Below are 12,692 nucleotides of genomic sequence, written 5' to 3' on the forward strand. Positions count from 1 at the left end.
AATGCACCATATCTTTATCATGTATAACAAGCAGAAGACTAATCAGTTGCTTTCACTGATGGAATTTCAGGGAAAACTCACCTTCCCTGTTTGTGAGTATTAAGCTTATCGACAATACAGAATTTAATTTCATATTCATAGGTGGTAGAACACTGGACATTGTGTTAAGCCTTTCGACAATGAACTACTAAGATTCCATCTTCAACTACAATTCTCATAACATAAGTATTATGTAGCTATGGTGGTATGGTCTTACCTGACATGTCGAAGCTTTTGCCCTGATGATTTCGTAGAAGTCCTTGTGGAAGTGTGAGTTATTTATCAGCAATTCGTGCAGGGCACTGCTTGAACATATACCCTCCGCCACATCACGTGAAACAGTCTTTCCACAGTTCATATCATATATAGATAACGATTTCTAATGGGAACGAACAATGATAGATAGTAGTGGATAGATAGAGAAACCGATACTAGCCAATGTGATGAAAATCAGGGCTTGCAATATGTTATACATTCAGTTGCTATCGTCATCCATGTCTTTCACGAATGCATGATTTCGTAGGGAGAGGTCTGGAGGAGTGCATGCAACATAATCATTATGTTCTACATGGGCTATGCCTGAGGGGTAAGTTGACATCCTCAGCATTCATACTGTTTCTATATGTAGCTGCTTCAGAAATCGAAATATGTTTCTCTTCGAGATATACAGTTTATCATGTAATAAGCAGTAGGGCCTATGACCATGCATGTTCAAACTTAGACGTTTACTACTAGTGTCTTGCAGTTTGGCAAGGGTAACTTTTTAATATTCACATTTCACTTAATCGTAAAAAGCACATTTTTAGACTTTTTTCTCAATGAATTTATTTTTTTCGTCCCATTCACTTTTTTTTTTTTTAGCAAAGTTTCCTGGAAAGACATATAATGAAACAACAGCAATAAGACAGAAAATAATTTAGAAAGCATGCTTGACATATTAACGAATGGGATGATAGTTCGAATCTGTTCACACTCCAATTCCATTTACCCCTTATACATTATGCATGTTTTGAGACCGGAACAGTTATATCTCCACAAATTCAGGACTGATCAGTTAAAAAAATGTTTGAGAATTGATGCATCACATAACGACTTTCATACATCCCAACATGGGTTTCAAATAACTGAGTTTCACTAAGAAAGTACAAGACCATAGACCATTATTATTATTACTATATAAATTTCAATCTAAAGCAGACCGTCAGGACTGCAAAGCCATGCTACATTACGTATATTGTTTCTGTGTCCTTTCAAGTTAAAGGAAATCTGTATTACTCACCACGTGATTACAGTGCATCATGAACATAACTCCTGACCTTGTATGCTCTGATATATACGATGATAGTATATATTTTTTCCATTTTTCACCCACTGCTCTGGCGGCCTCCTCAGTATGGCATTCAAAGGCAACGTCAACGCAGAAATTCTTCTTGGCATACTTAATCAAGCCGTGGATGATATCGAGGCCAAGCTCATTCTCTAAAGCTGAGGCGAAGTAGAGCACGAAACGGAACTCCTGAAATCGAAGAAGAAGTTTTTCCTTCAGGATGTCGTACTTTGCACGATCACGAGCAAATAAATTCTTGATATGCATCCCTGCAATATATTCCTGGAACAGTTTGTGGGGGAACGAAACACTTGACACATCGGAAAATGAAATGTTGACTTCACGCAGATCCTGCCTACTGAGGATATCTCTCTCTATTGTCAAGACCCCGACTCTGCAGCATGTTTCCATGGCAGCCCGGCACTTGCTGAATTGTTCTTCAGGAAATGAAAGATTCCTGTCCAATAGACCGTTCAGTGCTATTTCACCTATGTCTTGTATGGCCTTGTCAGCTGCCTTAATATGCTTGGTAACGCTCCTGTAATGTACAGCTTTAAGCATTTTTGATGCATAGTGTTCCTGCAGAAACAAGATCATCTCTCCAAAAATCCTTGAAAAAGTTTTCATTTTCTGCATTTCTTCTCGTCTCTCTTTACTAAGGTCCTTCCACATGAGGCAAAGCATCGCGCAGTAGATGGGAAATGGGGCCATGCTCGACCGGATGACATCATTTTCCTCCATGAAACTAATCAAGCTTTCTGCGAGAACGTCCCTCTCTCTAATACGAAAGTACCTCTTGATATACATTGCTAAATTTTCCTTATTGAATCCTTCGATGCTGATAAAAGTGTAAGCGTCAGCAAGATTCTTTTCCTCCATGAATTCATCCGTTCTCCATGGTCGTGTGGTCACAATTACCTTGCATGACTTATATTGCTCTAGTCCTAGAATGCGAATAACCTCATTGCTGCTCTTCCCTTCTATTATTTTCCCTTTAAACTCGTCAAGTCCATCAAATACAAGTAGAACTTTACTCGGACTCTTTGAGATATAGTCGTCCAACTGTCTAGGTGTTGCTGCATTTGAATCAGAAAGATATCTGTTCATAATACTACCAATACTTTCGTCATCGGTGACATCTTGTAGAGGAGTTACAAGCACCATGTCTACATCCTGGAGAATCCTTCCTTGGCACCAGTCCCAGGCGATCTTGGCGCAGAGCGTTGTTTTTCCAACACCTCCTTCACCCTGAATCAGAAGGCGCTTGGACAGTTTTCCATCGTTGCTTAAAATATCCTCGTACGATAGCGGGGTCTTTTGCATGTCCCTCAGATCTATTAAGCTCAAGTTTGTATAGATTTCATCCAAGTTAACACGTTCAATGAAGTCGAGTGGATCCACTGTAATCTTGCGTCGTGACAAACTATAATATTCCTTTAGCTCTTGTTTGCATTGCTGTACATGTTCCTTTGTAAGCGGGGTTGAGTATTGTGATGACCCTTGAAGAAACGAAAAAAACAGACAAATCAAATCTCCTTGCATACATATAAGTATTATGTGATATGTGAATAATAATATGGATGTTTAGGAATGCATAGATAAGATCAAATGTGACCCTGCACCTCAGAACAAACAAAAAGTCGCCAGACATGGATTTTTAGTTAAGACTTGATTCTAAAAGAGCAGACTCTAAGCTTTAAAATGATGTATAACTCAATTCAAATGGATTCTCCTAACCTATATAAATACTGGAAAGAAAGCACACACTCTGGAAAGTGTGAACTGAGAAAAGTGGCTCTGAAGTACAGGGTCTATTCAAGTGCTTAATCTTACTAAGCCGTGCTACCTGTGCCGTGAATGGGACAAAAACATGATGTTAACCGTTGTAGCACCAACAAGTAAGGGATTATCAGATTAAGCTGAAATTAAACATGGTTTATTACCACATTGTGACCATGATAAATATCAACTTTCAGAGCAGTAGCATCATCCTTTTAAAAGTTATTAGAGTTGAAAGTGAAGAGGGTGCAAAGGATTTTCAAGAAATGAAAGGGGCCTTTAAGAAAAACACAATACTCTACCAAAAAAGGGGTTGTAGAAAAACGGCTGAAAACCCTCTTTCCCATTCAATTTATGATCCCAAACTCAAGTATAATGTAGAAGAAGAATAGCTCTTTCAGAAAATATGGAAAACTCAAAATTGACCCGGTTCACCTATTTCACCTTTCTTGAGTCCTCACGTAAAATCAAGGGGTGCGACTTTTTTGTTTGTTTTGTGATGCACGGTCACAAATAATCAAATAATGATATCAAGAAATTGCAGACATAATAACCCATTACAAAAGGATTTGTGTAGTTTTCCATTAGTCGAGCACTTTGCAATAGCACAATTTCATTGATAATGAAGACCTGCTTGGGGAGGATGGGGGGGGGGGGAGTAAAGTGAAGAATAAATCAGATCAGAATGGATTCACAGAGATACATGTTTAAATTAACCCCCCAAAAAAAAATGGCTCTGGAGTATCTATGCTAATCCCTTCGAATAGCTGATAATACAATGAACGTCAAACATTTTAAGAACTATTCCAGTATTAGCAACGGATAACAAACTTATTACATACCTTCCAAAAGTGACTGGTCCTTGGTGTAGGGAATAATAAGGCATTACAAAGTCTACCGCTATATAGACTATCGAGCCAATGCATGCTCAACGTGGTTAAAAAAAAAAAAAAAAAAAAAAAATTGGAGGTACGATCGTATTTCTTTAATACTGATTATGCATAACACATTTGTGGTGCGGTGTATTCATTAGCTTTTCGTGTAAGGATTCGCAGAGAAACGCTGTTCAAAGCAGATTTTTTTTTCCCCATTATTTGGGACGTTTTCAAAATCTTGGGCAGAGGACAACGTATCAATCATTACCCTATGTACATGTTGAACATTCGCTGTTTGAACTTTTCACAAGCTGAATGTACGTTTCTTTCGCTCGCTGTCCAATTACGCCCAGTACATTAATGGAGCTGTGCCAAAACAATGCACAACAAATACTAGTACACGATAGCGTAAAACAAAACAAAACCGAATACTCAGCGTATTCCACCAGTCCTAACTTGTACGTTCAAAAGACGTTAGATGTGCTTGACGTTCTATAGCTTTAATACCGATAGAGTAACGAATGCGAACAAACACACATAGTAGTCTATGTAGTTACGCTCTGTTTGTTACAACCCCGCGGAGTACCAAGCCCAGTACCAAAACACAATCTTGAATTCGGGAATTATCGGATTCAGTTAAATCCTCCTGATATACAAGATACACGTTACTTGATGTAAATTTCTACTAAATCCACACCTTCCCTGTTGACTACACCCACTCCAGATCATGAAAATTAGATGTGCACGTCACATCAACCATTATTATGAAATATTTCCTTGTAAACTTCATTTTACAAATATTTTTTTCTAGTAGTTTGTTCTGAATATGCACATCAGGTCATTATTTTGTTATACTCTGAGAAAGTGTGTGTTCTGCGAGAAGGGACCAGATGACTTTGGAGGATAAAGTCCTCTTCCTCCTCGAAAAAAAAAAAAAAAGTATTTAGGGTCCGTCTCACGATCTCACGCATGACACCCATTGTTCTCACGAATCAGAACATAGCTTAAAGGATTAAAGTGATAGTTTCAACTGAAGGTATATTTCCCTTCTGTCTTTAAAATAAGTTAAAGATTGGCACGTAAGTATGCACCAGATCGCACCATAAGAGCTACAAATTGAAAAAGCTTCCTCCCCCGCTCGGGTCGCTTCGCTCCCTCGCTCGCGCTCGCGTCGAGACACCGAGTCATGAACATTTCACTTTTTTTGAACTTGACATCTCTGGCTGTATGACTCGTGGTTGTTGGTATCGTGATGTGCATCCTTTCAGAAGCGATTAATTTAATAGCCATCCACACTTTGGATTTTTTTTTTGAATTTCTATATCCTTCTTATTTGTGGCATAGATAAGTTGTAAAAATCATGCAGTTTCCCGTACCCATCATCAATTCTTCTTCCACATGAGGTCGCTCTCTGAGTCTCCTATGTGGTATCCGCCAGCAGGGATTCCAGCCACATCCTGTAATACACAAAATAAAAAATAAAAAATGTAAGGCTACATAAAAAAAATCTAATAGATTAACTTCATGATGAAGATATTTAGAAAAATTGAAAGTTCTAAGACAACCCCCCCCCAAAAAAAAAAAAATACACACACACACACACACACACACACACACACGCACACAAAGTATATCTGTTGCTTAACTCGCTATTTGGCATGGCCGTGATCAAAATTCTACGTTAAAGTGTCGAATCTAGCTTTAAAGTTAAGCGCTATAGTGTACTTTCGCACCTGTTTATGTCAATTGACCTCCAAGCATGCACAAACGGTGAAAATGGAATTTTGTTACAGAGGCTTATACCCTGTCACACTTTGCCGGATAGACCCACCGTACAAGAAACGAGCGATATTTTTTGCTTATCCGTTGTTAAAATTGTCAATCCGGTGAACAAAGTGTGAGATTTCCATTTTAGAGGGGCATACGCACAAGGTTTAGTGGCCGAACAAAACAAAGAAACAACACACCTGGGGCGATTGCGTACAGGATAGTGGAACGAGTGATCCCTGAGTTCACTCCAAAATTAGTGAAAATGAATATATCTTCATTAAAAATTCATTCCAATTTCACTCCACACTCACTCTTTTCTGTTATTCACTCCTTCAATGTTCAATGCAAAGAATGCAAAGAATAAAAACGTGTGTTTTTGCAGTTTTTCTGCAGCATTATTTTATAGAATAGTGTGATAAAATAGGTAAAGGCCCCTTTTCATTTCTTGAAAAATCTTTCATACATTATTCCACTTTTTCAACTGTGGTACATATAGCTTTACGAAGGATAGCGCTCCTGCCTTAAAGTTGATATTATTCATTGATACAATTATGTGCCTTACACTCAGTGTGAAAACATTCGCCGTATTCTGATAATCTTTTCATTGTGGCTGTAATAGAGATTAAAGATCTGTTTTGTCTCATTCATTGCACAGAGCACGGCAAGGTGAGCGATAAATTTACCCGAAACTTCAAATCCTGTTTTCTCAGTAAACGCTTTTCCTGGATATGTATTTCTTTTTTATCGTTCAGAAAAGCTAGGAATGTTAATTACTTTGTATTGTGTTATACATCATTTATCATTTTTTAGCTTGAAGTCTGCCCTCATCAAACATTAACTTGGTGCTTTAGTGAAGTACGGCACAAATATTGTCACACCTTTTCTGGGTAAGTAGTCCGGATGGTACATTTGCAAAAACTTTCCCACAAGAAGAATAAGAACGACTAGAATAATAGGTAGACCAATGACAAGTCCAAAAGTGAGTCTCAGATCACCTTGTTTCCCTGAAATTTTAAGTAAACACAGTCAAAGACAGTATTCAAGTGTTAACAATGTGGAAGACATGAATGTAAAGATAAAATTATATCATTTTAAAAAACATTTATTGTTTTGTGGTTCCAATTTAGAAAAGAAGTAGGTAGATAATTAAATGGGTATAACCTTGATACATTATAGATTGTGACATACTTGGCACAGTTAAGACTGTGATTGATTCCTAGCCAGAATAGATGCAGGGTTTCTTATATTATGAATGTCTATCTGACGTCTGATAGGAACGGTTCTATTTGATTTTATGACCAAACAATTATTATATCGAAACAATTTAACGAATAAGCAGTTGCATGTCACGAGGCCGACAACCACGAGTCCTACAGTCTACGAGTCATATCATAGCTCATGAGTTATACAGCCCATGAGCTGGACAAAAAGAACCGTACAACGGATGCTGTTCGTTATTCCGAATGTTCGCTATTCCGAAGGTTCGTAATTCCGAAGGTTTGTTAATCCGAAACACACAAATTTCCTATATCTAGAGGTTCGTTAATCCGAAAATGAAAAAGGCTTCGTTAATCCGCACATTTGTGGCGTTATTCCGAAGGTTCGTTATTCCGGAGATTCGTTAATGCGAAAATGAAATTCGGAATAACGAACCTTCGGAATACAATAACGAATCTTCGGACTAAAGAGCCTTCGGAATAACGAACCTTCGGAAAAACGAAAAAAAACAAAAAACAAAAAACGGTACAACATTAGGCAAACTTGGCCCCCGAGTTCGAGAAGAGGCAAGAGAGCTCCGAGACCGACTATCCCAATGATATAGCTCATGGGCCTTGTCTACCCTGTGTAGGACTTCTTTTTTTTTTTTTTGTCCTCAGGAGTGATACGTTAGGGCTCACATGCCTCCGGGTAGTAGAAATTTACTTTTGTGAGACCGGCCCATTAATGTCACTCGTTTTCTGAATACATCCCAATCATCGCGATCAATACGTATGTTTTATTGAAAATGTTTGCCCTCACCCCCGCAAAGAATACTAATAATAGCAAGAACAATATTGATGGACCTTCCCACAGTTGGACTCGTGAGCATTGTATGCCTATTGCCGGACTAAAGGGCCTTATTTGCCCAGCGTCGAGCTCATGGGCTGTATGGCTGGTGGGCTGTATACTAGTAACTCATTGACTTTTTTTTTTTCTCTCTCTCTCTCTCTCTCTCTCTCTCAATGTCGAACTCGTGGGTGTTGGTCTCGTGAGATCACCGCGATTTAACATCCCTAACCAAAGCCGAATCAACAACAACGAATGCTTTATCATAAACCAAATATCATTTGGAAACACAAAATTGGCAAAATTTCATCAAACCTGAGAGGTCTACGGGCAAAACGGTGATTTCTGAGGAGGAATTTCCATTCAGCGAGTCACCAGTAGCAATGCAGGTGAAGGTTTGCTCAGTCACTTGCTGGGCTAAAACAGTGATTGTCTCGAACCTCTCGTATGTGTCGTCAAATAGTGTTGTCTGTTGCGAAGCCACGGAATTAAGTCTCTTCCCCGATTTCTCCGCCCACAGCATGGAAATGTTAGGCTTGAAACCACTGACGACGCAGGTAAGGTTGAAGGAAGGAGTGTTGAAGGGAGTTTGGTATGTACATGGCCTTTGACGGAACTGACTAGTATCGACGCATTCCGGGATCTCGTGTTTTGATGCCAAAGCTTAGGACACAAGGAAAAAAAACAATATATACAGGCCTATTTTGATATTGTAACAAGTCTCTTTTATTTCAAAACTTCATTAAGCAGATACCTTCCCCTCTTCCTCCCCTATCTTCTTCTAGTTTTCATGTGGCACGGGTTGATACCAATAAGCTGACTATTGCTAATCACTTTGAAGAATCAAAAGAGGTGGATATTTTTCGCGTTCTGCCGTGAGTATATCCCTTTAAAGGTTTGTATTTTCAATTATTTTGAAAGAAGTGAAATTGGTTGTGACTCCTTCACAAACGAAACATGAATTTGCTTTAGCAAAGGGACAGTGTAATCGCCTTCGCAGTGTAGAGGGGGGGGGGGAGGGCGTGAACGATACGAGACAGACACCCACGAGTTATACAGCCCACGAGTCATATAGCCAATGAGTTCGACGCTAAGCAAACAAGGCCAACAAGACCGATACACTTAGCCGCGTGTTGTATCTGTCGAACTTGTCATGCTTGTGGGCTGTTTTTACCTAAAGTGTCGAACTCCTGGGCTTTACATGCCTAGTGTCGAACTCATGGGCTGTACGACTCGCTGGCCGTATGACTCAATGGGGTTTCTTTTTTTCGATGTCGGGCTCTTGTGCTATATGACTCGGGGGAGTTGGTCTCGTGGGATGACTTCGATTTAAACATATAACTCAGCTAGGCCATAGGGGTATACTGCTCGCTGGCCAGACGTAATGGTACTCGAACCCGAGCCATTCGATTGAAAAGCAGACGCGCTACCGACCACGCCACCATACCGCCCCAGCAAATATACCTTAAGCAATCGAAGCAGACATTACTCCTTTCATTAATCCAAATAGAACAGTGACATCATTATATTTCTATTCTATACATTAATCTTAAAATATTAAACAAGACATGAAATTGAAGTGTTGTATATTAGTCAAATTGTTACCGAATCGAATGTCGTGATTGGTACAGTCCATCAGTCTATCTTTACGTACCAGGATTATATCGCAACGAAATTCTGCCTGACGTAAAGCTCTAATTTTTTAAGATGTTGGAATATGCCGAATTAATGAGACTGACCACCATGATTGCTTCTGGACATGGATTCTTTACGTAGTCGTGTGTCTTTTTCTCCTACCCATACATCATGTGTAGACGGATCTCTTTGATTCACATGGTATGTCTATGCGTTGCAAAATCACTAACCTGGCAAATAGACTACTCCCAAATCAATAATGATTATAGTATCTTCACTATTAATGTATCGAAAAATACACTGTGTTAGATGATGTACCATTAATCACTCGTCTTTTATTATTTCACAATCCATTTAGATAACACGTTCACCGGAACGTTGCCTTGATTTCCCTTAATTTACTTGAAATATATTTCCCCATTAAATCCCGACCCAGTAAGAAAGCGTAGTACGAATGTATTTTGACAAAGTATATACTTACAGCTAACTGTCACTAGGGTAGAATTTGAGAAACTTTCATGATTTATCAGCATAACTTGGCAATGGTAGCGACCCTCGTCAGCAACCTTCAAGTCTGTGATGACGAGGCTGAAGTTTTTGTCGATGTCAAACCGTTCCTCCACGCTCACAAACATCCCATCGAAGTATCTAGCTTTGGTCAACGGCTGATGAGAGATGGTCTTCTTGTCCCAGACCACAGCGAGCGGCTCCCCCTCTATGTGACACTGTAATCTGATGTTTTCCCCTTTCCAACCCAGAACGTTTGGGGCAGTTCCCACCTTTGAGGCTAGACAATGAAAGTGTGAGTAAATCAAGGTTCCATTATTATACACACGCATATGGACACATGTAACAGTGTTTTACCTCGTTGCATGCATGTCATCTAGATGACGCCTTTTATGGCGCATAATGTACTTTAATCTGGGAATATCCACGGTTTTTTTTTTCTGTTTATTTTATACATGTGTAGAGAAAACGTTATTTTTTTTTACTTTGACCGTTTTACTTCGTAACTTTACACTGGCAGTGATTATTTTGCACATTCAGCCCCTTTATTTAAACAGTTAAATATTTTCGGAATTTTCATGATCTATCTTTATGTTATACAGCAATAATTGGATATCTGCATTTTCAGAATCTGTTACCTCCTGATATTTCTCAAATGTTTAGCGTAAATACCAGCATCCATCATCATGATACTCGTTACAGTAATTTATTTCATGTCTTTTAGGTTAATACAACTTTTGTTAAAAAATCTGTCTGTTTTAATCTCCCCGTTGTTTGGAATTCCTTGTCAAGTGACATACGCTGTCAAAAACATTTAAAGATATTAAACAAATCTCTAAGAAAGTATTTTTTTTTGACAAATACTGAACCATATCTTTTCTCTGCGCATTTTCATGATTATGATTGTTACACCATATGTTTTTGTTTTTGCTGTTTTGTTCTTGCCTCGAAATTGCGAAAATATCAGTGTGCCTCCATATTCTTGTACTCATACATACCTGAGAGAACTAATTTCATACAAGGCCTCAAGGCTTTTCTCTAGTTCTCTTTTTCATTTCTATGAACTGTTTGATATGGAAAATATGTAAATCTAACCTTGTTTGTCTGTATAACGTCATTTCAATCGTTTCTGTGTGTTTTGTAACCACCGATCTTTTTACTGGAATGAATAAACGAAACGAAAACATCACTGCGGGGTTTTTCTGCTTTTTTTCCAGCTTCAACGCAAACTAATGAGTAGTTCAAGATCTCTCTCATCACTTTCCTCTGAACATCAGCAATTACCAAAGGAGTTCCCAACAATCCAACGGGGCAAAATAGTAAAATTTGCATAGCACAATAAGAAAATCATCGCCCCTAATGGAATAATTTTCATGAATCTTGGCTCCCGATTATCCAAGTTGAATAATCTAATCGTCCAAATTTATTTTATAAGGTCACTGAACATGATGGATGCTTTTCATTTTGATCATGCAAATGAGCTGTAACTGTATAGAGGAAAGAATGATTTGGTTTAATTCTTTCTTTAACATCTAATTTGAGCGACGAAAATTGTTTAGTGCGTCTTTCTTAGAGGTGACACAATGACTCCATATTTAATATTCGATGTTATCTTATTCATCCTATTACTGTGCTATGCATAAAATGCGAACTAAAGCTTTTGAATATCCGTTATGACATGCGGGTATAGCCCAACCAAAATAAAGCATCAGGATTCATATTAACCAGTGTAATGAAATACACCCCGTGATGAAGAAAAATATGTGTATACATGTATATTAAATCTGAGCTGAATTATACATATAATATGATTATTAATTAATTCAATATTACAAAATCATTTTGGGAGTTGTATATTGTAGAGTTCTACTTATTGAAGAAAGGTTGAGATATATACCGGTACTGTTATCCCTCATGTACAGTAATATGGTCGCCAATAATAATGGTTCCCAAAATATAAAATTACTACATTTCGGCTAGTGTAAATTTCGTGATCTGTTACTATGTGGAGTAAATTGTTTGACCACAAATTTAGTAAAATTAGTGTGAATGTTGGCATTCGTTTCGTATTCTTTTGAAACTTGGGTTATATTCTGATTACATTAGAAATGGCTGTAATCCATGACCGTTGTGTATAGATCGTCACGAAAATATTCTTCATAAGCATAATTAGTGAGTACCGTAGGCCTACTATCAACATGCTTCCTTATGCTCTTGCTGTTGTTTTGTCATAGGCGACCTGTACTTTCTCCAACCACTCATCGCAGAAAAAAACAAACAAAGAAGCAAACAGAATAGTGAGTATACAGTGTATGAAAATGCCCAAATATGGTGTCATGAAAATGTCTATAAGACCATCAGCATTACTAGCTAATCAACCAGCTTCATTGCTCATGAATGAAGACAGTCACTCCTCCGTACTATCATATAAGTTAGGATTAGGATGAATGATCTTTGATATTTGTTCGTTCGGGTTATTTTAAAGAGACAAAGACTTGAAATCTTTCCGCCCAAAAATATGGCTAATACCGAATAATGACGACATGAAGACATGCACAATAGCTTTACAATTTGGATAGACTTGCGTAATGACGGTGACCAAAATTACCTGTAGAGCAGGTTATTGTACATATGTCATCGTGGTAAGGGCCAAAAGTAATCTCCGATAAAGTTCAGAATGTAGGGCCTACGTGTATGCTCAAGTATCATAATAG

At 38.2% G+C, this 12,692-nt stretch overlaps 1 protein-coding gene across 1 annotated transcript in view; it reads right to left on the bottom strand.

Annotated features, from left to right (window-relative positions):
• LOC140241120 (uncharacterized) overlaps positions 1 to 12,692 on the bottom strand; it is a 44,476-nt gene that overhangs the window by 1,782 nt on the left and 30,002 nt on the right. Inside the window, exons 5-9 of the mRNA XM_072320887.1 lie at positions 9,953 to 10,258; positions 8,152 to 8,499; positions 5,397 to 5,477; positions 1,319 to 2,865; positions 257 to 418 (exon numbers count right to left, since the gene is read on the bottom strand). Of these exons, the coding sequence (XP_072176988.1) occupies positions 257 to 418; positions 1,319 to 2,865; positions 5,397 to 5,477; positions 8,152 to 8,499; positions 9,953 to 10,258 (2,444 nt within the window). The remainder of the gene's footprint in view (positions 1 to 256; positions 419 to 1,318; positions 2,866 to 5,396; positions 5,478 to 8,151; positions 8,500 to 9,952; positions 10,259 to 12,692) is intronic.

The sequence above is a fragment of the Diadema setosum genome, chromosome 17 (genome assembly GCF_964275005.1).
Source record: "Diadema setosum chromosome 17, eeDiaSeto1, whole genome shotgun sequence".
NCBI classification, from domain to species: domain Eukaryota; kingdom Metazoa; phylum Echinodermata; class Echinoidea; order Diadematoida; family Diadematidae; genus Diadema; species Diadema setosum.